Below are 27,924 nucleotides of genomic sequence, written 5' to 3'. Positions count from 1 at the left end.
CTCAGACACAGCACCTTCCTTCTTCTGCATTGCCTCTTGCACTGGTTAACTGCCATCGGGGCCTAATAGGTGTTCTTTGCCTTTTGTTAAGACCCATATAGTAGACCTTCCACATCTTGAAAGTCGGTGATACTATGCTGTTCACTGTCCAACCTTCAAGGTGGCAGGGTAGATTAGAAAACAAGTGAAGTCTGACAGAGGAATACTTATTAGTTGGCTAGTGTGAACATTGTAATCAGTGTGGAAGCCCAGGATCCTTTCACCATCATGGAGGGCAGTTTTGTCTGTCCTTGAGAGAGTGGTATCCAATATGGTGTTACAGTCTTTTTGCCTGAGGAGATGTAGCATCATGACCTGCTGGATGTCCTGCACATCCAATGCACCCTCTGTATTTCCGTATTGTTAGTGCCAAGTAAGGGAATACCTCTGCATTGACCCAGTGTATTTCAAGTGTTAGGCAAAGTTTGCCAACCATGTAAACCGTTGGTACAAAGAAAGCATGCACATGGGTAAAGGTGATGCCATTTATGCAGCAAGAGAATCATAAGTATAACATAGGACACACCTTCCAGGTCTCAAAAGTAAAGTCAATGCAGAAGTGCTCTACACGTACATTCTCTCTGATTGCCAAAAAGGGTCATTTGGGAAGTCTAGGATAAAATACTACAATTTATTAGACCAGTAAACATCACAAATTGATGGTCTCAATTGCTAATTTTAAATTTTCAGTAAATCATAATATTCATTTAACAAAGTTAGTCAAGTCCCGTTTATAGTTAAACAGGCAATAAAGGCAACATAGAGAAGTTTCTGCCACAGCCCAAACTGCATCCCCCTAAAGATAGTGACAACCAAAAAACTCAGGGCTTCGAAATAGGTGTGTACACACCCATTAATTTGTAGACTATATCCAGTTCTGTTCTCCATGTCGATGGCCAAGCACACATCTTGTCTGTTAACAATAGGTTCTAGGTTCTACTTGGATGGCCTTTCCACATAGATTAACACCCACTCTCTGATTGGGCAATTACAGTTCAAATTTAGTGATTGCAAAAATCCCAGTGCAAAGATCATTATCACTGAAGGCAGCACTATCCTCAATAGCAATGGACAGATTAAAACCATCCCATGAGTGTATAGAGTAGAACCATGACATGGCTGCTTGTAAAGTAATGAAAAATGTGAATTTAATATCATCAGACACGACAGTGTCCTGAAAGTCTGTCCTGTGTATTGCACATGTTTTTTTTTTAATATCTTCAGCTTTCCATGCACCATCACAAGAAAATTCCAGAGCTGTCAGAAACTTGCCATGTTTTGAGTACTGTTGTTTCTGGAATTTTGTCAGATTAAGTATACCTGCTTGGCTGCAGATGTAACTAGTCTAACATTATATTGATCAGGTGATTATGTTCGTATTTGAGTGGATTGTGTTTAGGTCTGGGAAGGATAACATATATGTAAGTGTAGTTTCTTTTTTAGAATACATCCCCATTGTAGTAGGCACTTCTTGACTTTGACCTTAACAGTTGCAGGATACTCACAGTGAGTAGACAAAGGTAAGAGAACTGACTTTCCAACATGTCAAAACCACATGGCTAAGATGCAATTTTCCAAGTGTTTAAAAAAAAAGAGAGGACCATAGACCAGGACCCAACATATATTTCTGACTTCAAGGAAGCAAGTAAAGAAACAGCTTCAAAACATACCACACAGTGAGCCATTATAATACAATAATTCAAAATGAATTCGGGTATTCTTAAACGTACCTTGAACATACAGCAGATAAAGCAGACTGAGACATGAATTAATAAAGGTCTGTATTTGAAATAAACTAGCAAAAGGTACTTGTTGTTCACCACCCTCCTACTGTCTAAAAAGTGCTTTTTGACACATTTCTGTACTGAATAAGGCTGTCGGCTAAATATATCTCTCACACAATGCGCTTGGAACCACAGATCAAGATCAAGTTTGGTTTGCTCCAGTACAAGCGCTAATAGGACACTGAACAGTGATGACTGAAGGCAGGACATTCACATGGAAATATCTTGGCTGTTTTGTTTTGTTGCTGTTTTTTTTCCTGTGTTCCTTAATTTTATACAACAAAATAGATCCTCTGAAGGGGGTAACCTGCATGGCTGGTGTCCTGTTAATCATAATCATCATATTCAGGATCCATGTTTTCACCCTGGTAGTAACTTCCTTGTGTGGAGTAGGACCTTGTCTTCATTGAGCAGTTGGTGTCCATCAGAATTGCCTGAAAGACACATATTAGAAAATGTTGTTTCTAGCACAAGAAAAGATGAATGCATTCGTCAAATTGGCTGGAGTAAAATCCCCCCCCCCCCCCGTGACCCTTAATAGGAATAAGTGGAAGACAATGGATGGAAGTTGAGAGAGGAGGAAGAGGGGGATAGGGTCTTTTTTCCCAAGTGTCACTCTAAACTCAAATGAGAGTAAAAAGTCCATGAAATACAATACTGCAGTTGGACAGTTTTACATGACACCACATGTCCGTTTTTATCAGGACATTGGAAATTGAAGGTGTGGATACAGTCACAGGAATTCTAGGAGTTCAGGGGTAGTGGGTTTATAACATTATTCCATATAGAAGTTGCAAAAAAAAGTTAAAAAGCTCTCACTGATATGTTCCCCTGTAATTTAAAAGAGTGGGGAAGACAAATTCAGACTCAGATGTCTCACACAAAACGTGATGAAATTCATGTGACTAGAATCCCCGCAGCCTCTCTTTTCTTACGTTTGTTCACAATTTTTGGTGGACAGGGTGACGTGAAAACAAACTAGACCAAACTAAAAAGGAAAGTTTGGTGGACCTTCTCCCCAGAACCATACCAAGTCAACCAACTTTTGGTGTGAAAACCCTTATACACATCTTGCATTGATTGCAGTTATTCAGCAGGGTATCAATACCATCCATCCATCCATCCATCCATCCATCCATCCATCCATCCATCCATCCAGCAGCCTTCAGGTGAGAGGTGGGGTTCACCCTGTACAGGTCGCCAGTCCATCACAGGGCCAACACATATAGACAGTCAACCATTCACACTCACAGTCACACCTACAGTCAATTTAGAGTATCAATCAGCCTCGTCCCCTCTTGATGTCTTTGGACGGTGGGAGGAAGCTGGAGTACCAGAGAGAACCCACACAGGCACAGGGAGAACATGCAGACTCCACACAGAAAGATCCTGTACTGGAGCCGGGGCACAAACCTGGAACCTTCTTGCTTTGAGGTGACAGTGCTGACCACCACTGTGCTGATCCTTAAATAATGTAAGAGTGTTCTACTCCTCCTTCAACCTTCAGTGCAAAGAAGATGATGGATGGAGTGCTGTCTACTTTAATGTCCATCAGGGTTTGTTCGAAAATATACACATATATTTGTTTGCTAAATAAACGTGGCTGGCTCTTCCATTATTCTGTCACAAATAAGTGATGCAGTGGAGAAAAATATCTGTGAGCTCAAGTAAACTATTAGTGAGTACTTGAAACCAAAATACACTTTTTGGGTGAAGTATCACTTTAAAGCTCTGTCTTATTCTCAAAACATCAACGTTCCTCAGACAATAGTTAAACAATAAAAAAAAAATTATGCAAATTTTGACTTGTTGAAAAATATAGGGAAATCAAAACAGCAAATTTCACTTGTACTCAAACAGAAGATATCTTCTGTAAATGGTTTGGAAATTCTTAAAGTGCATTCGTCATGGCTTTAAACAATACAACACTTCTCTTTCAATACATGAGACCAGAAAAAAAGCTATTAAAATGATAGTTAACTGGATAAATAGCGAACAATTTTGTTAGCGATTCAGTTACATGTTCATGAAATTGTGTAAAATCAGGCATGTTGACAGAGGTGAAAAACTTGGATGAACCAACCCAGCTTTCTGATTTAGTAATGATTCTGACTCACTAAAATTCTCAGATGACACCGTGTGCTATTTTTCTCCCAAATTCAATCTTTCTTGCTGGAGCTAATTGCAATCATCCTCATGTGTGGTAATATGAGACTGCAGCACCTAACATCTGAGCCTAAATCATCCTTTCAGCCTCATGCATTGAGTCAGTCAAAAGTATTTTTAGTGTAACATTCAACTGACACTACTGGTCCACAGTAAAATGTGGCAGTGGAGCTGTATGGATAACAATATGTTCCATGCGAAATGAGGTTCATCTAGTGTCCTCTCTTCTTCAGTGCCACTCCAAATGTGTACCAAATTTGGCTCATTCACCCATTCATGCACGCATCTGTGACAAAAAGCTGCCATGCAAGGTAACAACCGACTCATCAAGAATACTTTGTCACAGCCAAAATCTCTTGCAGTCCAAATCAGTGGATTGGAACACTCGTAGAACATCCATCTATAACACTCAAACGATTTAGTGAGTAAAAGGACAAACACTGATGGAAGAAGAGGTATATGAATGCAGAGAGAATCTGATGGAGAAGAAATGATGAGTGACAAGAGATGCTGCATGGAGAGGAGCAAATGGATTTGTAGACGTATGGATGGAGCTGCGGGATGATGCTAGTCAGATGCATGTATGCAGAGTGGAGATTTGCACGAAGCCCAGAGATGTTAAATGAGATGTAATTCATTGCTTTTCTCCACTTGTTAAAGCTTGTAAAACACAAGTTTTCAAGTGAAGCCCTTGAAGAAAATGTCAAAATGCATTCATCCAGGGTAAACAAACCCCTTAAAAAAATGTAATTTTATGGGGTTTTTGAGATGAGATACATACAGTAACTATTGGAAAGTTATTTTTTTCACATGTTGCCATTCGGATTTCTCTCTGGAATTCCACATCTGTAGCAGTGCATGCAAAACCTTCATCCTTCTACTATGCAAAAAGATACTATGGGCAATATAAGAAACATTTTTTGTGAATTTCTGAATACATGTATGCACAGACTAAGAAACTTCTTGACTTTGGCTTCAAGGGCTTCCATGTGTTTATGGAGTGAGTATTTTTGTTGTCTTACAATTTTCTCTTCTTGTCCAGGTGGATTTCTAAGGAAGAGGCAAAGAGGAGCAAATAAAATGTCCACTATTCCAATTATGGTCATCAGCCAGGGGAAGCCAATACTTTGAGCTATGGATCCTCCGATAGATGGACCTAAAGTAGTAGAGAAGGAATGAGTGTAGCGCTTTACATACCAGACTGGTACTGACAAGGTAATATATATGTCACAAGAGTAATGCATAGTACATACATATATGGTATACTGCTAACATTTTGCTAGCAAACCTACTAATGCCAACTAAAATCTACCTGTTGTCCTCAGGTGGAGAGGATTCCCAAGTCACATAATGCTCCAGGAGTGATGTGTATGTATTAGCTCAAAGCTCCAATCAGCAGTGATGGCAACATGACACCTAAGGGAACGTGAATTTTCTCTGCTTTTCATTGAAAACACACCTTTCACCTGCTGAGCACACAACAAATAATCTTTATCTTTAACCTCTTAAGGCCTGAAGGTGCTGGCTTTCAGGTTTGGCCGAAAAGACATAGCCAATATAAACCAGGAGTAGCTCAGCAATGATGGGGTCTTCTAGACTCTGTCTTTAGATTACGACCTCAGAGAATATTCTCCTAGTGTCCGTGATACCCTCTCTGTTGTCATGTCTGAGTATTTTTTTGATTAATCAAAAGAACAATGTTAATTTTTCATCTTGTCGATTTCTATTCTTGATATAGAGTGAATAACACCATGATAGCAATGATCCTATCCATAAAAATAAGAGTAAATCCATTCAGTAACTCAGTAAGGGTTTGATAGGATACCATAAAACATATTGATTCCACAAAGATTTTAGGAGGATAAAATCCCGCAGAGACTCAATTTGGTATACCTGGATATCTAAAATGTTTCTGGCTTTGGATTTTATACCATTCTTCTGGGTCTGTAGGGTTTAAAAGTTTATCAGTCTAGAGTCTAGACAGCAGGGTTATGGTATTGATGCATGGTAACCAGGAGCCATGCCGCAACAGCCCCCAAAATTTAAAAAAAAAAAATCAAAAACACATTTCCCAACCAAAGCACCTCCCACAGAGTCTCAGAAACAGAGGGGAAATAGGTTGCATTTTATTCTTTGAGTCTGTATGACTGCTAGCAGCTGCACCCACATTTGTGATGTGAATCATGATACACTGGGAAAGGCCAATTTGTCCATACGCAGGTTTGCCTACATTTAACATTTAAACATTAATTTTGGTGTAAAATTCAATAAAGTGTTAAGGCCTGGGATGAAAAAAATGGAGGGATTTTTTTTTCCATTCGCACTTAAAGGAAAAAATTTGAAATGTCAAGAAAAAGATGAAATGTTGTGTGTAAAATCGAAATCACAAAGATTTTTTTCATTGTGTACCTTAGGAAAAAGTTGAAATGTTCAGAATGAAATTGACGAACTGATGCATTTACTGACATAAAAAAAAAAACCCAAATCACCAAAATAGCAAATCTAATACTTTAGTTACAATGGCTGAGAGGCTCGAGGTTAGCTCTCCCACGTGAGGGACCTGGGTTTGAAACTCAGAGACACTTTTTGTATCAATTTGATTTACTTTTTGCACTATTTTATTTACTTTTATGAAACAAAATACAACAAATCAGAAATTTTCCCGATTCCAACCTTTTTTTTTTTTTTTTTTACCAATCATAAGACTTCTGAATAAAGAAGAGTAAAACAGACAAAACAGAAAAAATGTCTGGCAAGTTATATTTAGCTTCCTTTTAAAAGTTAAGAGGTAGAGCAAATAGTACATCAATTCATCTAAAAATGTATAATAGGGTGTTACCCAAGCATGACAATATAACCTCTCAGTGATGAATATAGTGCAGAATGAAAGAAAACATTCTTTCTCTCATTTCTTTCCTCTTCCTCTGTCCTGATACTCATTTTTTTATCTGTGATAATTTACACATATAAACCATAGATCAGGTCTGTAAAATAAAAAAGCACCAGTTATGCCCACTAGGAATCCCACACTGTAATTTAAACTGTAAAAACATGGATCGTCTCTAGAAGGAGCATGTTTCATCAACATGATAAAAATTAGTCATTTTGCAGTTTCAATGTAAGAATAAATAAAGGCTGGATAATTTAGTTAATCAGCCTACAGTAATTTACTCAAATGTGCTTATTCTTTGTCTATAGACATTCAGATTATCCCCTTAGGAATAGAGGTTTTCTGTAATTATAGATTTTGTGTTTTAACCAGAAGAGATTGGTCCTTTGTATTCTCTTCGCAGATTTCAATCTGTACCTTAATAGTTTTGTGTTTCTATTTCCTGTTACCTAAAGCAAATCCCATGCAGAAAGCCACATCGGCGATGGCATACACGCTCCCATAAACAGACACATGCCGTAAGTCCACCAGGTACCCCATTATAGGCATCATCGAAGAGTCCACCATGCCTGTGATAGACGGGAAATGTGTTACACAATCAGTTGGGATTGTCTCTATCGGTTTTTAGCATTGGGTTTTTATTCACTTACCAATGGCAAAACCAACACCGAAGTTTGGAATAATCAGACCATAGATATCTCTGGCAAGAGGAACCTACAGTAGAGAAAGCATGAACAAGCGTGAGATGTACAGGCACGACTACCCAATGCAGGGGCTATACACCGACATAACTTGTCAATATGCTTGAAATATGAAATGAAGCCAACAATATGTGCAAAATATTATAAAATCTTTTTTTTCCATGTTTCTGCAGCTCAATTTGATGGAGACATGGCCAACAGAAGGTGGGTCTATGTAGCAGTTTAGCCAATTGCTGATCCAAGATATGTATATGTTACATGAAAATGATTTAAAATCATTTGACTTTTTTAAGTTGTTGATTTTCCATCAGACCTGTCAAAGTGAACTACACAATTCTGGTAAAAGACTCGGAGACAGTCAAGTGTCTTTGTCACAGTTTCATTTGTTGCACATTTATTACTGATTCAACTGGACAAAGACTATTGAAAACAGCCCTATTTCGATTCATTATTTTGAAGCACAGAAATTGCTGTCAATGGGACTGTGACATTTTTAAAAATAGTCTTAAACCTGCGTTACATTGTTTCTTTTTTGACAACAAAAAAACTCACAAGATGAGATGACCAAGAAGAAAATGTGGAATCAGAGGTGGCATCATTAAGTTCCTTGACAAGTTTTTGCCCATTTTTCTAATAAGGTTTTCGTAAAAAAAAAAAAAAAAAGTGTGAATGCTGCACACTGATGTTGCAAGAGAACCATCTATTAACTCTCACTTCTCGTTGATCTGCTTTTGGTTCTTTGCCTGTTGATATTTTGACATGAAATATAAGAAACACAGTTGATACAGAAGGCATGTATCAAGGTTTAATTTATGGAATTATTTCTACCTGTGTTCACCTGCTTTTTCATGTCAAAATGGCGTCGTGAAATAGAGCTCCTTGTTCTTCAGCTTGGTCTACTTTAGTTGTCAGCTCTGCTGTAACAAGAACTCAACTATATGTATGTTCAACTTAATTTTCAGAAATTTGGCAAGAGAGAATGCTAATTTAGGTGAATTTCTAGCCATTACTGTAATGTGAATAGTAAATAGTATGTGTTTCTTCATGGAGATAATTGTTATTCTCCTGTCTACTGCTGAAGAAGATGCTGCACCAAGATGGCGTCATTAAAAGAGAGCCAGACAAACCTCAAACAAACACGGGTGCAAACCGAGGGAAACAAAACAGCAGCTGTTGACCGCAAGCCTTGAAAATGACGTGACTGATGGACATCATCATTTATTCGCCGGATCTCTTCATCTGTTTACATTACATTTGTTCGCATTTATCTTTTATCTATACAGCAACTTTCGCACTTCCCCCAAGTGTAACAACTTTTTTGTAATTTTAGACAGTGTTTCCATGTTTCGTTTTGTTTTTTTGACGTGCAAATTGTAAATGTACATAAATAGAGCTGGATGGAAACACACCTTGTGATTGAGCCCACAGTCAGTGTATGAATTCACATCAATATTTCCTCTAGCATACTTACACCTACGACACAGACTCCAACCACCACCATTCCAATAAGGGCACAAAGCCATCTGTGAGGATAAAAGGAACACAATCAGTGGAATCTTCATACAACCCTCCAATTACAGTAAATAAACACATGGAGTACTAATTTACTAATATTAAGGCTTGAAAAGTATTGAGGGGTACTGATGTTGTAATGATGCAATGGGAAATCCTCATGAGAAATTAATCAGTAAATCTGGTACTTGATGTGTGATAATTTATGGAGGTTTAATCTAAAGGGAGAATTGATCTTATTTGCCAAAGTAACTCTACATTTCATGCATTTTTGTGATACATATTAAGTTTAGTGCAGTTGCAGTTATGATGCATTTTCATTCATGATGAAAAAAAGGTTGACATTTTTCTCGTGATAAATTGAGGGAATTAGTTCAGGCACGCCACAAAGCCATGCTCAGCTCACAAATCTGCTTTATCAACTGATGATCAGCTGTTCTAAGCCAGACCACTTCACCCGGGGACCCTCGTATTTTCCTCCATGCTTTCAACTATCCTTCAACTAGAGCATGGAAACTGATCCCCATCCATGCACTCAGTGCTTGAATATCATTCAAGGTGCCATATTTGAGTGATTTCAGTCTTCCACTTCTTGCTTTATCTGCATGCTGTCTTGCAATTTGCATACACCCGCCTCCTACTTCATGTCTGGTATGTTTCTTAAAACAGTGTCACTTCTCTTGTCATTGCTGCCGACTCTGGAAAATATAATGTCTTCCACTCAAAATGGCTTTTAGGCAATATAACACTGCACAAATCATGTTATAAATCATGGAAATTCAAAATTAATGTAGATTTAAAAAAGTTTGAAATATGACTCATTGTACACAATAAGTGCCGATAAGTGCATGCATTGAGTCATTTATTTACAGGTTTTTTTTCATATTCTGCTGCCTGAAGTAAGTTACATTGAAATCAAGCACCTGTCTAAGGCAAGACATACAGAGAAATTATAGATGCCCTGCCAGTCTCACAAACATTAAAAACACCAAAAACTCATTTAGAGGAACGGAAGCAGATATCGAGCCCACTGAGGGAGAGAAAGAAAGACAGAGAGTAGATAAGGCTCATTTCCCTTCTTACCTCCCCATCTTGTGGGCCATCGTGCCAAAGATGTAGGTTCCAATAAGGTAGGAGATGGATGCTGGTAAGAAAGCAACGCCTGAGACCAACACACACGCACACACGCACGCACACACGCACGCACAGACACACACACACACACACACACACACACACACACACACACACACACACACACACCATGAGGGATAAGAGACTGAAGGTTTGCCAAGGCTTTCCAAGATGCGCAGATTTGTATCACGGCTTCATCACTGAGCTGCTGTACTATTGTCTGTAATGAAGAATTGTGCTTTCCACCTGCTAGCGTATGACACCCTAATATCCTGTTCATCCTTTTTATCTGACCTAGACTTCATATACAACCGACTGGAGGAACAAACTAATAAGACAGTATGAAGCCTCGAAGACATCCAGCCAGATGGAGATGTGACACTGTTGCACGACGTCAGTAGCTTCTAATCAAAATGAGCAGATGTTCTAAAATTAGATGTCATCAGCCCTGATAGAGAGCAAATGTCACTGTGAGTTGGAATGGATTGTTTGAATCACTGATACTAAAGGTTTGTGTCTATTAATGTTTACTTTTGAACTCTTTACTATGTTTGGATGTCGACTGGGCAAGCCAGTGGAAGTCCTGAACCTGATAATTAAGCCTAACATTAGGGACTATGGACTATTAGATTTTAAGACGAGGCAATCCAGGTATGGCGATACCAAACAAATACTCTTTAAATTCCTATGCAGCTTCTGAAGCCCCTGACAGAGACAGATTCCACCTTTGTCCCTGTACTGTACCTGCTGTATCTTGGAATAACCAGTAACAAGTTCTTAAGGCCAAATCTAGACGAGGGTAGGCTTGGTTTAAAATTCATCAAGCACATATGTAGGGCCTGCTCATGGAGGGTCACAATGACTGGTTGAGGACAAGAGAGTTTTTTATCATGATTGTTTTGGTTGGAGGATCTGGCCTTGCTTAGATTTACACATGACAGTAAACAGTCTGCATCTCTGAACTCTCAGTTAAAGTTGACAACTTGATGGACACTGCCTGCTAACAGGTAACCAAACTAAGATAGCAATCCTTTTATTGTACACTTTCCGCCAAGATCGTCAATATCAGGCTTGAGTGGCAACTGCAGAATTAATCACAGAAGGACAACAGTATCAGGTGCTCAATGCAGGAAATGGCACCAGGTCCAGGCTCCATAACAAATTACTGGAACATTGGTGACGCAAGTAACATATATCAATAACAGTTAGGTGGAACACAAGCCTGTCAGCATAACCGTGTGCATATCAACTGTTTTAAATACAGGATTATGGATACACATTGATTTGTTTGTTTCTTCCAAGTAATTGCCTGGAGCATTATACGACAATGTTGAGAGAAAGAAACAGCAGTTCAGGTGCTGCAACAGAAATGCAGCGCCCGTCAATGCCTGGTGTATTCTAGCAGTTAGATAAAGTTATCAAGATCAGAACCAGAATTTTTTTTTTAATCTCCTGCATGAGTTAGTCTTATTTTTAGAGACACCTATCAAAATCTGTATGCCTCAAAATAGAGTATATTCTGATGTCGTCTGGGCAGGAATTTTAGGATCAAAATAACAATATTCTTTCCTATAATCATGCTAATGTAACATTTTAATTTGTCATTTATGAACTTAATGATGTTAATTAGTGTTTCAGTTTAAGTACTTCTCAAATGTATATTGATTCATGTACATTCACAATAAAAAAAAGTTCTTTCAAATCTCTTATGTATCTACTAGTACTAAGCATTGTTTCATCTTAACTCATGTTACCTTCATTACTGAGGGTTAGCCAAAATTAAGGAATCAATCCTCCTCTGTTCAAAGAATCACATTCGTGGTAAAAAAAATATTTTGAATAATTTGATCTGACAAAGGTGGCACGGTGGTGCAGTGGTCAGAACTGTCGCCTCACAACAAGAAAGTACCGGGTTCAAGCCCTGCCTTAAAAATGGGGTCTTTCTGTGTGGAGTCTCCATGTTCTCCCTGTGCCTGTGTGGGTTCTCTCCTGGTACTCCGGCTTCCTCTCACAGTCCAAAGACATGAGCGATAAGCGATATAAAATGAATGGATGGATGGATGATCTGATAAAAACTGAATTATTCATTATTACTTGTTATTACTTATTACTTACTTATTACTTCAGAATTGGTCCTTGTAACTGATGATCGACGTGTGTAAAGTGTTGCATTTCTAGTGATGTGGGCAGTGTACCAGACTGTTGCAAGGAATATCAAGCTGACCCCAGTAAATGTGAGTATAACAGGGATTCAAACCTAGCTGCCATTTCCTGGCACACATGGTCTCCATCATCCAGATTGGCAGCGTCGGCTCCATCATAGCAATGGCCATATTTCCAAAACAAATGGCACCTGGGAGGAAAGATTGAGGATAAACAGGCTCAATTATATTCTGGTTTTGTACTTGGGTCCTTTTTTGTGTGACTCTTCATCCTGTCAAACACCTGCATGTACAAACACACCCTGCTCTCTTTGTTAGGCTGTTGTTACAGTCATTGACGTGGTGGAAAAGAACTCACACAAACACACACGCGCGCGCGCGTGCACGCACACACACACACACACACACACACACACACACACACTTTCCCTGTCACATTTGTACCAAGAAACATGGAAGGACCATTATATAACAACATTTACTCTGAAATAAATATACTGAATACGTGGCAAAGACACATTCAAGTTTCATAACAGATGTTCCTCACACAGATGTTGTGGACACAAGCATACATGCGCGTGCAAACCCACACACATGCATACACACACACACCCACGCACACAAGCACAGACACACGCATACGTACACACACAGGTAGCACGCACGCGCGCACACACACACACCACACACACACACACACACACACACACAAACCCACACAAGCAAATCAGTTGCTGTCTTTGTGTTTTTCTGATAAGATCCAAGTCTATTTTTCTTGCCCAAACCATTGACTAACCAAGATGTTCCTCCAGACTGCGGGGACATGAGGTTTTCTCTCATCTACTGTCCAGCATTTATTTTCTTACCGGCTGCAATTAGAATGTATGGATCCTTCATGAGTGTCAACAGTGGTGTCCCCTTCTGGCTCTGTGCACGATATTAACAAAACAACATCCGTACAAATGTTAAAGCACCAATTTGGAGAAGACAAACGTGACAGTTATCAATGACATCTGCCTTTGAAGAAGCAGGTTTATATGTTTTCACACACCTCTTTTCAAAAATATAGCCATGTGCCCCTCCCATTCCACCTCCATGAAGCCAGGAGGGCTTTCTTCTAATCTTCTTATGCAAGGAGGGAAAAATGTCAAGTGATGGAGTCAGCAGATGAGGTAATAAGGACCCTTTCCACCACAGAAATGTGAGCTCTTTCAGTGTCTTTAACACTCATGTTGCAGCAATTACAACTGATTCTAGGTTATAATGCTGCATTGGTATTGATTAGGGAACTACTATAAAATCAATATAGCAACAAAGAGCAATTTTCCCAAAATTCTTCAGTATTGTATCACGTTACATTGGGATTCAATCATACTGTGGCCCATCTATGTTATGTCATATAAAGTACATTTCAGTGTGTTATTGTTGAAATATCACTGTAATAAATTCCAATTGAAATTTGGAACATTATAGTTTTGCCTCAGTGTGTTCACAGATTTATCAATTTAATGTGATACAACCCAGATGGTCCAAAGGAATTTGTACTTTGAGCTGCATTTTGAAATTTTCAGTAAATTAAGTATCATAAGATGAATCATATGATACTGTCACATATTGTAATAGATTGTGATAAAATCATAATGTTACAAATATGATATTGTGATATTTATGTCTATTACCAGCCTTAGCACTGATGCCTATAGGCATTGAATCAATACCATGAGAATGTAGAGCCCAATATTTCTATAACCTCTCTCCATCTCACTTGGCTCACTTATCCATGGCTAATGTTACACACAGGAAATAAATTCTTCTTCATGAACACAGAGTTGCTGTGATTCCACTGGCAGTGGGGTTCATTGATGCTCATAAATTGTAAGCAATTTTTATTGCAGCCGCATTCCTGAAGCCCCAACGTATTATAACATGAACCAGAAGAATACATTTCCAGTTATATAAAAGCAGTAAACGTGTATGTGTTTGTTATGAACTGAGGGGGACTCTTGTCTTGCTGTAAATCCCAATACTGGAGATGAAGAAGGATCCGGAGATGAAAGAATCTTCTAATGACCAGACTCGCAATTGTCCTTGAAGTCTTTACTTCTATTAACACTTGCGTTTGTTGGCTACCCTCAGTGATACAAAAGATCATTTCATCCAAAAAAGTAGCATTCTTTCTGTTTTATTGCCAGAGGAATCATTAATGTTGTGTGTAATGAGTTCATTTTAGTATCAGTCAATTTAAATTTCCTCTCTTTTTAAGACTAAGGTTTATCTGTTTATTATAACTGTGTGATGTCGTGCATTGCAATGAGTCTAAGGCAACAAAATAGTAATACTGAAATCAGGAAAAATGAAATACATGACAAATATGTAAAGGTAAAGGTGTTTAAATCACTGTGTATGTTCAGGGAATATCAATCAATTCGGTGTTGGTTTATCGACTTCATCAGTGTTTGTGAATGAACTGTTTTCTCTGGCATACTTGCATGCCAAAAATAAATGCTAAAAATAAAGAGATACTGCATTTAGATCATTACATTGTATGCTGTAATTCAGATTTTGTGTGTTTATAAATGTCAGGAAGAGAATCATCAAGGTAAACGCACTCACCTCTGGTTCCACTTTGGTAGGCTGAAGAATAAAGAGCTGCAGGGCTGTTCAGGAACACCAAACCAATAAGCCTTTGCTAAAGTGATGTGTCAAATGCAGTGTAAAGCTTACACATTATTTAGAATTTTTTTTTAATGATAAAATAAAACTGTACCTCCATCAAACACAGCCAGAAAAGCCAGAATAAGGAAAGGAGCAGTCTTCCCCACAAACTCATACATTACACTTCCAAACGGAGGTCCAACTGTGGAAGACACACATGACCGTCACCTTTACATTACTTAAGATATTAGTCCTTTTTTCCAGACAGTTAATATTTCAATAGGTCTATCTGGTAATCTATTCATCTTCCACTTCCAAGGTTTCAAAAAGTGTAAACCAATACGACTAGTTGAGAATTTTAAGATGTAGAATGGAGAGATTTTAGCTGACGGTTTTAACTATTCTGTTCTTGAAACACTTGTTCTTTTCGTCACGGTTTTCCTGTTCTGTACATGAACTAATATGTGTCTATCTGACCAAGAATCTTGTTTTAATACAGGATGATTGGACTGAATATTTACCCGTGATTTGTGAATTGTATATATTTGTCAAAGCTCAAACAATTGTTTCGCAATATATTTGATATCTGGTCAACCACTTTTACACAGGCATAAGTTCTTTGTACAGTATGTATACCTACCTAGCACCCCCATTGCCAGACCTCCTAGGGCAATTCCTATGGCATGGCCTCTCTCCTCGTCATCTGTGTACACACTAGCAAGCATTCCCATCCCTATAACACAAAGAATGTACTGAGATGGAGCAGCAAATGATACAGGAACTGTGACAACATTTTTGGAGATTAACTGCCAGATGAGGTAACACATTTCCTAAGTAGTGTTAAAGGCCTTGTAGTGTGGGAAAAACCTGGATTAATAGCAACATGGACATAAGTGGCCAGGCAACGTAGAGAGAAGGATTCACTTGATCCAAAGATCCAGCTTTTGCCAGTAGGATTGTGGAGGATTCATAGAGGAGCACATACATGTGGCCTTATCTGTCTCCGGCTATTCAAAGCTAGGATGAAGCAGGTGGTCAGTGAGTAGATAACAGGCCCAGTTAATGAATTAGCCATTGTTATCCGTGTATATTTCTTCCACTCTTCAATACTGGGTGTGCTTGAGGGTGGGGTTACTATGGAAACACTAAACACATATGGTACATGCCTGAATAGTACACAACCTAGATTATAAACCCCTTTTAACAAGCCTTGCAATTTGAAGGTAATATGTTGTCATAGAAACTCCAGCAACAGCTAGAAAAAAAAAATGTTATTAACAAAAAGTAATGTTTTTCTAATTAGTCATGTCTGGACTTTGGGTGTTTTTATTTATGGACTTATAGGCACACCTATAACCCACACAGGAACAGGGAGAACATGCAGACTGCACACAGAAAGATCCTGTGCCCGAGCTGGGATTCGAACCCGATATCTTCTTGCTGTGAGGCGACAGTGCTGACCACTGCACCACCGTGCCGCCCCTACTAAAAATTGATCTTTCAAATTATTTGTGAAAGTATGGTGTGAATCAGTCAATAAATATGATGGCCCCACTCAGGTAATACAGTACACTGAAGATAGTGTTCAGGGTACTCGCTGAGTAAAACTGCACATCAGACTGGAAATGAGGATCACAGGCAGAAAATGAGGTCTTACCAGCCACAGATGAACAAGAGGAGCCCACACCTTGAAGTGATCTGGCCACAAACAGCAGAGCATAGCTCGATGAAAAGGCAAACACTTTACAACAGTGAGACAAAGGAAGAAAGAACATCAGGTATGAGGCAAGTATTCTCATCTTTGGATAATGAAGTTGTGTGCTTGAACTTACTGATTGTAGAGCTGAACATGATACAAAAGCCAATGAATATGGGAAGCTGATAACCTATTCTAGAGGGACAAGGAGACAGAAAGGAAACCAGTGTAAAATGTATTATTTTAAAGCTGATATTAACAATATTATTTTTACTTGTGCACATCAATTGCTTCAGGCTTTAACAACAGAAATCTTACTAATAGTGCACGTGAGAAGATATAATAATTCACTGTCTTTTTCTCTGAGGGACCAGTGTTGCAAACGATTATTTGCTACAAACTCTTCAACTCTTTCTTCAGATGGCTGTTCTCGGCATGTCTATGTACACTGTATCTCCCCCTATCAAATAAACCATAATATAATATTAGAATAATATGTGTAAGCCCTTGATTTGAAAAGACACTAACCCTACGGTCCTTCATTTTTTCATATAACTGTCTGCTTTCATATTGTTTTATAACTTTTCTGAACTGAAGACAAATTTCAACTTTGAGGGACATTTAAAAAAGAATTCTTTTCTATTCAGTGGCACAACTAGCAGCATGAAAACAACATGTGAAAACCAACAGTGAAAGTGTACAGAAAGCATATTGTGACACAATGAGGTACCACAAAGCATTTATAGGACAAATTCTCGCTGCTTACAGTTGTTAGTGTGATGTTCATAAGTGCAACTCAGGTGTAAAGGGACAACATTTTTTTTCCTTATTAAGAAGTTAAAAGCTGCTATGCACATCAGAGGTTTTGTATTCCTCATAGATACCTGACATGCTTGGCTTGTCTTGTATTGTCCTCTGTCAGGAGGGAAGGTGAGTAAGGATCAGTAATGGGACTCCTCTCTGCCTCAATTACACCATATCTGAGCGCCCGGCTTAGACACTAAATACTGCCTTCAAGGTATGTACCAATAATGTTCACACATTAATATCACACGCAGTTCTGTTTGTTTAAATCTTCATTTTCAAGCCCATCATTACAACTGGGAAGATTAGTCAATTATTCTGTTAGTTGAGCAACAGAAAATAAATCAGCAAATATTTTTACAGTGCAATAATCAATTTAGTCTCCTCTGATGGCAGAGCTCAGTTATTATGTCCACTTCATGTTCAGCAATTAATGTAAGCTATGATAGAATTCCCACCTGCCACTCAAAGAGGCCACACCCTTCATAATGTTAACACTTTAAATTTAAGCCTGAATGTCACTTAAAATGTGACTTCAATTAAATATCGTGCTTTCAATTTCATGAAAAGGGAAACAGAGGCTCATACCATATTTTGTATACCAGGCTGTAAAGCATGATCATGTATGGTGCGAAAGCGGGCACTGTCATGTTGACATCACTTTTCACGGTTCAACCGCTTTGTCTCACCTGAACAATGGACAGGCAAATAAACGCCCCTCTCTTCAGGGCTCCTGCAGGATTTCCAGGCTCCAAATTCAATGACTTGCATTGTAAAAGCAAAAGCTTTAACACCTGGGCTCCAACCACTGAATGCTCCACGTCTAAATATGTTTATATCTGTTAACTTCATCCATTTAGATTGTGGTTGGCCCCAGCCCAATGACCTCAGCTCCACCTTTTCTGACCTCCTCTGGGTTGAATATCACCCAGATAATGCCACTCTTCAAGCAAATAAACAAAACAAAAAAACATGCCTGCTGATAAAATATGGCCTGATTGGATACCTGGTATAAGGCAAGTATAAGAGAAATAAAGCCAAAAATCAAAACAAAACAAAACAAGTACAAAAAAGGTTTTTTGTTTTTTTTTAAAAAAGGCTATACTGAGAGCCAAACAATCCAGTATGACAAAACAAATGGAAAATCAAACTACAGCAACAAACTTTAGAAAAACACTTTTGCCGATAGGATTGAGATTTTATTATTATAGCGTAGTTCCACAGAGCGAATCAGCAGGAATACAAAAAAGCATAGGAAGTACCGCAATACATTTGTGATGTCTTTTTTTCTGTGAATATGATATTATTATTGTTATAATTATTCTTAATATTGGTAGTACACACTTCAGAAGAGCACGAGGTGCGGTTCGCATGCAGACAATAATTTAGCAGAAATACAACTGTAAATGGACTTCGAGTGTAGAGACCATTCAAAGTGCTTTACAACACTCTAACCTGTTTAAACACACATTCATACACTAATACTATAAAGGCATAAGCAGCAGTTAGGGGTTTAGTGTCAGGCTCAAGGACTTTGATGGTACTTTGAATAAAAAGTGAAACAGGTATATCAGCTTGTGTGTGTGTGTGTGTGTGTGTGTGTGTGTGTGTGTGTGTGTGTGTGTGTGTGTGTGCATGCGTGTGTGTGTGTGTATGATCAACCGCACTCTTCACTCATGTCTATGATCGGATATTTTAATACTTAATATAATTGTAGACTTTTAGACTCTTTCTTCCCCTATGCTGGAAAAGTGCCTTATTTTCCCAAATTGAAAGTGCCTTCCCCAATAGTGTATAGTGGCTTTTCAAGATTTTTTCCACAGGATCCAGACTACAAATGAAGTTGCTATAAAGCTCCATAAAGCAAAGGGGACGCTAACAAGTCACTGTGGGTTCATCAATATTGTTTATTTCTAAGTGAGGTTCATGAAAATTATCATCCCTTTGAAGGAGTTTAAGCTATATTTATGTTTCATTGACACTTGTTGATGAAACATAAATATAGAGAAGAAAGGGAGATTTCTTGCTTGTATCCATAAACCTTTCTCTTCCAGCGCTAAGATGCTCCTGTCCCATTTGACATTTGATGTCCCTCATCCATTCTGCAGCTATCCATGCATGGAAGCAAATGCACAAGCATGGATAATAAGGAATTCTGCTCTGTTTGAGTCAATTGGATTAGATCTACTGTAGCTGACATGACATGACATGAACCAGGATTAAAACGACATGTTTACCACACCCAGCAGCTGAATTTACATCCTATATCTTAAGAAAGGAGTCTGCTGCTGCACTTTCTCTTCAATTTGTGTTAGATGTGGCTTCAGATAGGACCAAATGTTATCGTGTTGACCTCTGCCTTTAAAAAAAAACAACAACACAGATTTCGTAATCACACTTTTTGCCCTGGGCTAGCAGGAAGCCTATGTAGCCTGAGGGGACCTCTGTCATGCTGTCCTATGTCATTCTGATTTAAATGCATTCATCCTACTACTAATATTTTGTTTGAATGTTTCTCATTTTTTGGACCAAGCGATATAAAATGGAGTTGTATCAAATGCCAGATAAGATGCTTGGTGACCAGACAACATTCTTTACAGTGGTGAGCAGAGATTAACTATTTCAAACTTGCTATCTTGAAAAAAATGTTGTGGTGAACAATACGACCACGATGACAGGTTCTGCTTGCTGTTATTGAGCCTTCTGCTCATACTTAAAATTAAAAGGAAACATTTCAAAACTAATTTACGGGGGGGCTGGAGCCTATCCCAACAGGGTTCGGGCGAGAGTCAGGGTTCACCCTGGACAGGTCACCAGTCCATCGCAGGGCCAACACATAGAGACAGACAACCATTCACACTCACAGCCACACCTACAGTCAATTTAGAGTATCAATCAGCCTCGTCCACTCTTGATGTCTTTGGACTGTGGGAGGAAGCCGGAGCGCCCAGAGAGAACCCACACAGGAACAGGGAGAACATGCAGACTGCACACAGAAAGATCCCGCGCCCAAGCCGGGACCTGAACCCGGAACCTTCTTGCTGTGAGGCGACAGTGCTAACCACTGCACCACCGTGCCGCAATGCTATTATCCAAAATTATATGATAACAGAATATGTAAAATAATATGATAAATAGCCATTGCTTGTTTGATGTATGGTTTCTGTGTATAGTGGGAGGAACTTAGATTTCATGGATTCTCTTCAGTTCAATCAAAGTCACACAGAGCAGACATGACGGGAAAAAATCCTCCATGTTGCTATTTCAAAAGCAGCAGTCACTATCACAACTGACAAGTCACACAAATCCTTCAAAGACCCTCAGCCTGTGAAACCTTCCAGCTGTGTATCTACATAACCAAGAATCCACAAAAATAGAAAGAAGAAAAAAGCCAACCTGTTGGTGAGCGGCCCAATGAAGGGGTTGGTGATCAGCTGTACAGTTGCCTTGGAGGCAAACAGCATTCCCACTTTGACATTCTCACTGAGCAGCTTGCTGGAGGATTGGGGGCAGTCAGAGGAGTTCTGTGGCAGCTCTGCAGCAGTGGGGGTTGGAGTGGCCACATCAGTAGACCTCACTGTGATGTTGGAACCCGACAACCTCACTGTGTTGTCGTATAAGGACACAATACTGTTGAATTCTCCTGGAGGGCCCTGCTGTGATAGAGAGTTGTTCAACGCCACATCTGTTGACTCATCCAGGTTGTACAGGTAGCTGGGGATGATGGGCACTGGCGGGCATAAAAGGCATGAGTAGATTGATGCAATGAAATATGACATGACCACTGACTTATGCTCACTTCATGATAATCTAGATGACACAGCAACATATGCCAGCACACAACGAACAAGAAGGATTCTCCAAGGGTGAACCCCATGTGAAATCTAAGGTTTGTTTAACCATTATTATACTCAAATACACACACAGAGACATACACACACACAGACACACACACACACACACACACACATTTGCGCAGTTATCCTTATTAGGGCATTCTATTGATTTCCACTCATAGTGGACAGCCTAACCAAAACCCTAATCCTAATCCTAACATTATCCAATTGAGGTCTAATGCTAGATTTAACCTAACCTCAATTCAGACCATAATTCTCACTTTAATCAGGAAATCAGAAATTATGTTTTGCTGCATTAGGACCGGTCTTTGGTCCCCATGAGGGCTAGGGGTCCTAGTAAGGTGAATATTTATTTAAAAGGTCTCCAATAGACAAAAAAAACAGGAACACCCATGCTAAAAAAAACAATACAAAACAGGTTGTGGTTAGAAAAATATCTTGGCTCGAGTTAAAGTTGTGAATATGGGAGGCAGATTAGGGTGAAATCATTTTATTCTCTGATGATACATGTTGAAAAGGTGAACACATACATTGAACGCATGTACTCACTAACTGTGGCAATGAACTGACATTCAGAATTCATGATTTTGTTCCAGTAGCACAAATACAGCTTCAGATATCTGGCCCATCTGATTTGAATTGATATGAATATTTGCTTTGCTTAACTGAAAATATATATCTGAATGAACAAAAGAAATGTGTATTTTCATAAACAACCGAGACAATCATGCTTGGTGCCAGTATCAGTCGATAGTAGAAGAGAACAGCAGCTGTTCATAGTGACTATACTGAAATGTACTCAGTATTCCACTATAACCCCAGTTTTTGACCTTATCCCAAAAATAATATTTTGATTAAGCAGTGTACATGGTGAAGGAAACTGAATGTTAAACTTAAATTCAAATTAATGGTGTAAATAATGTTTGCCTCAGTTGTTTCTTTCCTATGAAGTTAATGTATTACACACCATGAAAAGTAACTAGTAAAGTTTCTCCCAAAGTGCATTCTTAGATGAAAAGAAAGGGCCAGTAATTATTTTTCTGCTGTTTGCTTACCTCGGTATGATGTTAACCTCGGGTATTTATGCATCTGTTCTTCAAGTCGCTAGAAAAATGCTAAAATCTCCAAAAAAAAGGCCAAATTTGGAGAATCCAATTGGGATATGCAGTTTATATGACCCTTATATAATTCATTTTCAGAACCATGGTAAAATATTAGTGTGAATGAAAACATAGTCACTGGATGGATGATCAACAACAATTGGCTGACTCATTTCAGAGATAAATATTTGTTTTGGGTTTTTTTTTTTATCAGCCTCAAAAGATACTACAACCATCTCTGACATCCGAATGATGAGGTTTGATGATTAAAGATCCCAATTTCAGTTCATGGCCTGCACCTCAAACCCCTACAGGCCACAGCCAAATTGAAAGCAGGTATTCTGATATTACAGAGTGGAACTTGAGTGGTAAAGTGATTAGTGCGTATGAGCAGCTTAAAGCAGTAAAACAAACATGGGCAAATGTCAAAGAGTGTGTAGAGAACATCAACACAAATGCCGGATGTTTAAGAACACAGTATGTTTATTCTACTCTGAGAAACTTACTGCTAAATGAGTTGATCCAGCCTTGATATCACATTTACAAAAGAACCTACCTGACGCACAACTTTTCAGATATGAACGTACACTGATATGAAAACATTTTAGATCAATATTTTCTATGTAGAAAGCATGATCCATTAGTAATCGATATATTGTTGTAGGGCAATGAGAGTATTCAACAGTAACATTTTGAAATTAGCTCTACTATGATCATATAAAAATGCTCCTCACCTGTGTTCATGTTAACTAATATTACACTTCAAAATTAATGTTGTTTTTTTTTACTTTTGGTTCCTAAGTATCTGTTGGTATTAAGTATGCTGTATATTGTTGACATTATTAGTGTGGATTTACTTAAAAAATGACAAATATCTGTATAAAAACTGCATACATATAATGTAAAGTTATATATATATATATATATATATATATATATATATATATATATATATATATATATATATATGATTAGCCCTCAAAATCCAGTTTTGATCTGTTTCATTTACAATTAGTGGTTATTACACATAGGGTATTTATAAACCTAGTAAACAGAGATGATGCCAAATCAATAATGTATAGAATATGAAACATGGCCATCAAAAATCAATGGCCAAATAATCGTTATGTCATAAAGGACAAGTTATACAATTCCGGATATTGTGATTAGATGTTAAAGGTGGTGTGTAATGAACTCGTCTGAAATTCTAACTAAAGAACATTTCCAATAAATCACCTAAGTGATTTTAAATCTTTCTGAATCAAATTGAGGAAAGGGTCTGCTTCATATTAGTGACATGAGCACTCTTATTCAGCCTTTATAAAAGATCATATCTCACCAAAATTCTTGACAGAGAAAAATGGTTTTATCTCAAAAACATTTGTTCTGACAGCTAGACCCTGGCAAAAAGCAATAAGCTGGAGCTCTAATGGAGGTATGTGGTTTCCTAACAGTTAAGCAGAGGCAGCTAATGCCGATAGAAGAGCAGGTGCAAAATGTCCGGAATAAATGTAGAAAGAGCCTTTCCCTAATGACACCTGCCACTCAAATGTTGCCTCTCTCTCTCTCTCTCTCTCTCTCTCTCTCTCTCTCTCTCTCTCTCTCTCTCTCTCTCTCAAACACAGACACACACAAACACGCGCGCAGACACACACACACACACACACACACACACATACACACTTCATTAAACCACTTGAGCCATGTAACCTCCAAGTATTTACGCTGGTTTCAGCCTTCCAACACTTTATCTATACTTACAAAGATAGAGTTAAACTATTCAGCGAAAACACAGAATCCCTAAATTGCATGTGTGTGTGCGTGCGTGTGTGTGTGTGCGTGTGTGTGCACACCTACTTGAGGAAGCACAAAAATGCTGTCCATTGACATCAATAACCCAATCTATTTTTTTGTATTCAGTAAATGTCCATTTTTAAATATATAATAACTTTTTAATAAAGTCCCCTTGAATTGACAAAACACCATGTTAGTGATGTTCTTAAGATCCTTTGCATATGAAAATAATCCATGATAATGAAAATAAATCAGACACCAAAGTGAAATTAATATTTGCAATCAATGGCTCTGCCCAAAAAAAATTCAGATTTTATGTAGAACAATAAAAGGGAATGTATTTATCTGTTTTTGTTCATTCTTAAATAACAGAGTCAGATCATTTTGCTAACATTTTCAAATATATATCTTATATACACCCTATTTGGAGAAAACTCAAATTTACTTGGTAGATATTTTCCTTTGGGTGTAACATGTAAAACAAGATCCGTTTTTGTGCATGTACTGAAAACAAAAACACAACAAACAAATAAATAAATGGTTTCGTGACACACTCCTGAAACCAACTAGAGATTTAGAATATGACATTCATAGAATTATCCGATTGAGGCAGGTATTGATCTGAAATCTGATTATTCTGTGTTCAGTTATTACAGTGACAGCAAAAGCGAAAAGTATTTGCACGCAAAGAAATGTCCACTTTATTTTAAAATAAAAGGGCCGTTGGATTTAGGACTTTGTTAGTGTGACAGCACCGTGGGAAGATGGCTTTGACAGACATTTCTGGCTTTATTTGGGCACTGTTACGCTAATCACAAATATAAATGTAACAGGTGATAAAAGGATGATTGCACCTACCGACCACAGTCAGTAGCATGTTATCCAACAGCAGTGCGACGAAAACAATGAAGAGAATCAGTTTCCTCGACTGTCTCTCCTCTCTGAGCCATTTGATCAAATGAAACTGCCGGAGCGCGTCTAATCTCCCCATGTTAGTTTAGTCCTTACAAGAGTAAGAGAAGAAGAAAATCCAGGACGAGTCCTCCTATAGGGAGACAGAAGTACCAGTGATGGGTCAGTAACTTAATAAATATCACACCTCACTGATCAGCTACAAATAACAGCAGAAATGACGAGGAAGCGAGCAGAAGTCTTACCTGAGATGCGCACAGGGGCCAACAGCAGCAGCAGCGAGCAGCGGCAGTGGCGGCAGAGCCGGGAGGAGGAGGAGGAGGAGGAGGAGAAGATGTTGTCTGTCTTGTTACTGACTGGACCCCCCCCCCCCCCGCTGACGTCATTCAACCTTTACGTGAAGGTTCCTGTCAAACCTGCCTTCGCACACAGACTCAAAACTGCTCGATGAACAATAGAGACAGACAGCAAGTACGCAACCTAAATCTGGCGGTGGATGTAATCACAGTGGTCATCACTCACCGGAGATGATAGCGCAAACCATCCGTGTACTGGCTCATGATCTCGGCCACAACCTGGGTGGAGATATGAGTTGGCCAAGTCATTACCAAATAATAAGTAATAACTAGTTACTTTTTATTTGAAAGTCATGTTACTTTACAACATCACAGTCTGTGTTGAGTGAAAAGTTAGTGATTGTACAATTTTTGCATTACTTTTACCATCGTAACTGCAGAAGTGAGAAGTGACTTGGTATGAAATAATGGAAGCGTAACTCACAGCTTCAGTTATTCCCAAGAAGGTTGAAGAGAGTTTTTTGCTCTTTTGTTTGTGATTTTTTTTTTTAATTACTGCTCAATTTTAAATTATGATCAGATTTTGGCTATGAAGGGTGAAAGGGAAACACGAAATTCCCCCTGAAAAGTCGATTGACTGTTGTCAATGGGAAATCATCATTCTGTTTCTCTCCTTCGCTTTTTTACATTTACATATGTTTCATTTTTATGTATATTAATACTAAAGTATTTGATAGTTTGCGGACATTAAAGAATAGCCAATCAGAGAGAGAGACTTGTTGGGATGTCATGTTGTCTTGGTAACCTATATGTGGACTGGTCAGATGTGTTGTTAAGGTGGTGTTCAGAAGTTAGTCAACTCAATTGTAAGCACAAATAAGCTTTATAAAAAAGTTAACTGTGACTTGACTGTAAAATGTATGAGGGGCAAGTGAAGTAGAAGATGTATTTCTGATAACAGGGGCACACCATGCATTTCAGAATAGATATGATTCAAATGTCTGTTTGGTTAAACTGAGTGTGCAGTTTGAATATCACCCAAAAAAAAAAAAAAAGTTCAGTAGACATATTGAACAAACCAAAAGAAGTTAGTACAAAAAAGGGATATGTCAGTGAAAATCTTTTACTTGTTCCATTCACGAAAGACCTTTGCGTGCCCGACTTCGATATCGTCGACTTCTTAAAATAATTGTCACAACGGGACTTAATGGAATTGGTAGTTATTGAACATTGATTGATGGATGTGGGAAAGGTGGGAGGGGGAGTAAGATGTTGTTACTCAGCTGGTCAGGGATAGTCGGAGTGAGAGGGGAGTTCTGTTTCAGGTTCATGTCCACCAGGCTTATGACCCCCAGACAATGAGATGTGTGAGGTTTGAATGGGAAAGGAAGGGGAGAAGGAGGTGAGGATCAGGGTGAAGTGGGAAGAAAGGAGGAAGGTGGGAGGATGGATTGAGAAATCTGAGTCAAAGAGAGCAGATTAGATTGACCGGGTATAAAAATGGCTGACAGGTCATCGGAAGTGTAGCTCTGCTTTTAAACCAAAGTTAACAAGTGAACTACATTTCAAAGATCTATGGTGTTTCAACCGTGTGCAAGGGTAACATGCTTACTATGCTTGTGAATCTGAGTTATTCTTAAGGTTCTTCCACCAAAAACAGCTTAATTAGAGGGAACCAAAACCGAAAAAGTTTCACACTGGAACATGAAAATACTTTTTTCAGCTGCAATGCAGAGAGAGATGAATGATTATTCTCTGACATTTCATCATAACATAGAAGCTTTTTGCAAATATTTAAGATAATTCCTTCAAAGTGAGGTCCAGGGACACACACAGGTCCTTCAGGGTCTTGTAGGGTCCACAAATGCTTGTGATGGGCAGAATCCTGAATCAGACACAGCATCATTGAGCTGACCTTAAAAATACACATGATTTTAATTTAAAGAAACAGTCTTTTTTTGCTTTTATTGTCATTCTGAAAACTATACTTATTTCCTGATCCACTTTTATGTTCTTCTAACTTTTTTAAATACAATTATTTCTAATGTTTTGTATAGTTTCTTTTTTAACTGCCTTGTGACTGTTTTCAATGTTTTTAAATAAATCAAATGAGCTTGTGGGGGGGGGGGGGATTTTCAGCAAAGCAGCAAGCATGATTACTAAAAAAGACATCATTGCAGATGACCAACCCTCACTCCTGAATACTCTTGCTGGCAGAATGTGCTTGAAGCTCAAGGTATGCGAAAGGAATCATCGTTAATGGGAGACTTTGTCAAAAGAGCTATTCATCAGTAACAAAGAATGATTTGGGAGGATAATATTTCATTTATCCGAATTTTGTTTATAAGGATTGAAAATACTGTGGTAATTTATTCAAAATTGTACGTACTCTCTCGAGAATAAGCATTTCTATTCATGATCA

At 38.4% G+C, this 27,924-nt stretch overlaps 1 protein-coding gene across 1 annotated transcript; it reads right to left on the bottom strand.

The window, feature by feature from the left end:
• Window positions 1-614: 614 nt before the first annotated feature.
• On the bottom strand, window positions 615-25,566 carry slc18a2 (solute carrier family 18 member 2). The gene is made up of 16 exons (XM_086180307.1): window positions 25,452-25,566; window positions 25,153-25,339; window positions 20,940-21,273; window positions 16,876-16,934; window positions 16,701-16,784; window positions 15,684-15,776; window positions 15,156-15,245; window positions 15,002-15,045; window positions 13,255-13,315; window positions 12,484-12,579; window positions 10,176-10,254; window positions 9,052-9,103; window positions 7,530-7,593; window positions 7,329-7,448; window positions 5,012-5,145; window positions 615-2,257 (listed from the first exon to the last, which is right to left on the bottom strand). Exons 2-16 carry the CDS (start codon window positions 25,283-25,285, stop codon window positions 2,150-2,152), a joined length of 1,551 nt encoding a protein of 516 aa, XP_086036433.1. The 5' UTR covers window positions 25,286-25,339; window positions 25,452-25,566; the 3' UTR covers window positions 615-2,149.
• Window positions 25,567-27,924: the final 2,358 nt, after the last annotated feature.

Source organism: Aulostomus chinensis, chromosome 16 (assembly GCF_037954235.1).
Source record: "Aulostomus chinensis isolate RoL2024-O1b breed Wild chromosome 16, RoL_Achi_v1.0, whole genome shotgun sequence".
NCBI classification, from domain to species: domain Eukaryota; kingdom Metazoa; phylum Chordata; class Actinopteri; order Syngnathiformes; family Aulostomidae; genus Aulostomus; species Aulostomus chinensis.
The sequence above is the reverse complement of the archived record's forward strand: the minus strand, read 5'-3'. Positions and strand labels throughout refer to the sequence as shown.

Bases quoted from the DNA above. Each gene is read 5' to 3' on its own strand.
- slc18a2 (XM_086180307.1), bottom strand. From the start codon at position 25,285: ATGGGGAGATTAGACGCGCTCCGGCAGTTTCATTTGATCAAATGGCTC. The intron at 10,255-12,483 runs GTTTGAATCCCT...TGTTGGTCTCAG, and splicing joins TGCCAGGAAATGGCAGCTAG to GCGTTGCTTTCTTACCAGCA. The intron at 2,258-5,011 runs GTAAGACAACAA...TGTGTCTTTCAG, and splicing joins CTGGACAAGAAGAGAAAATT to GCAATTCTGATGGACACCAA.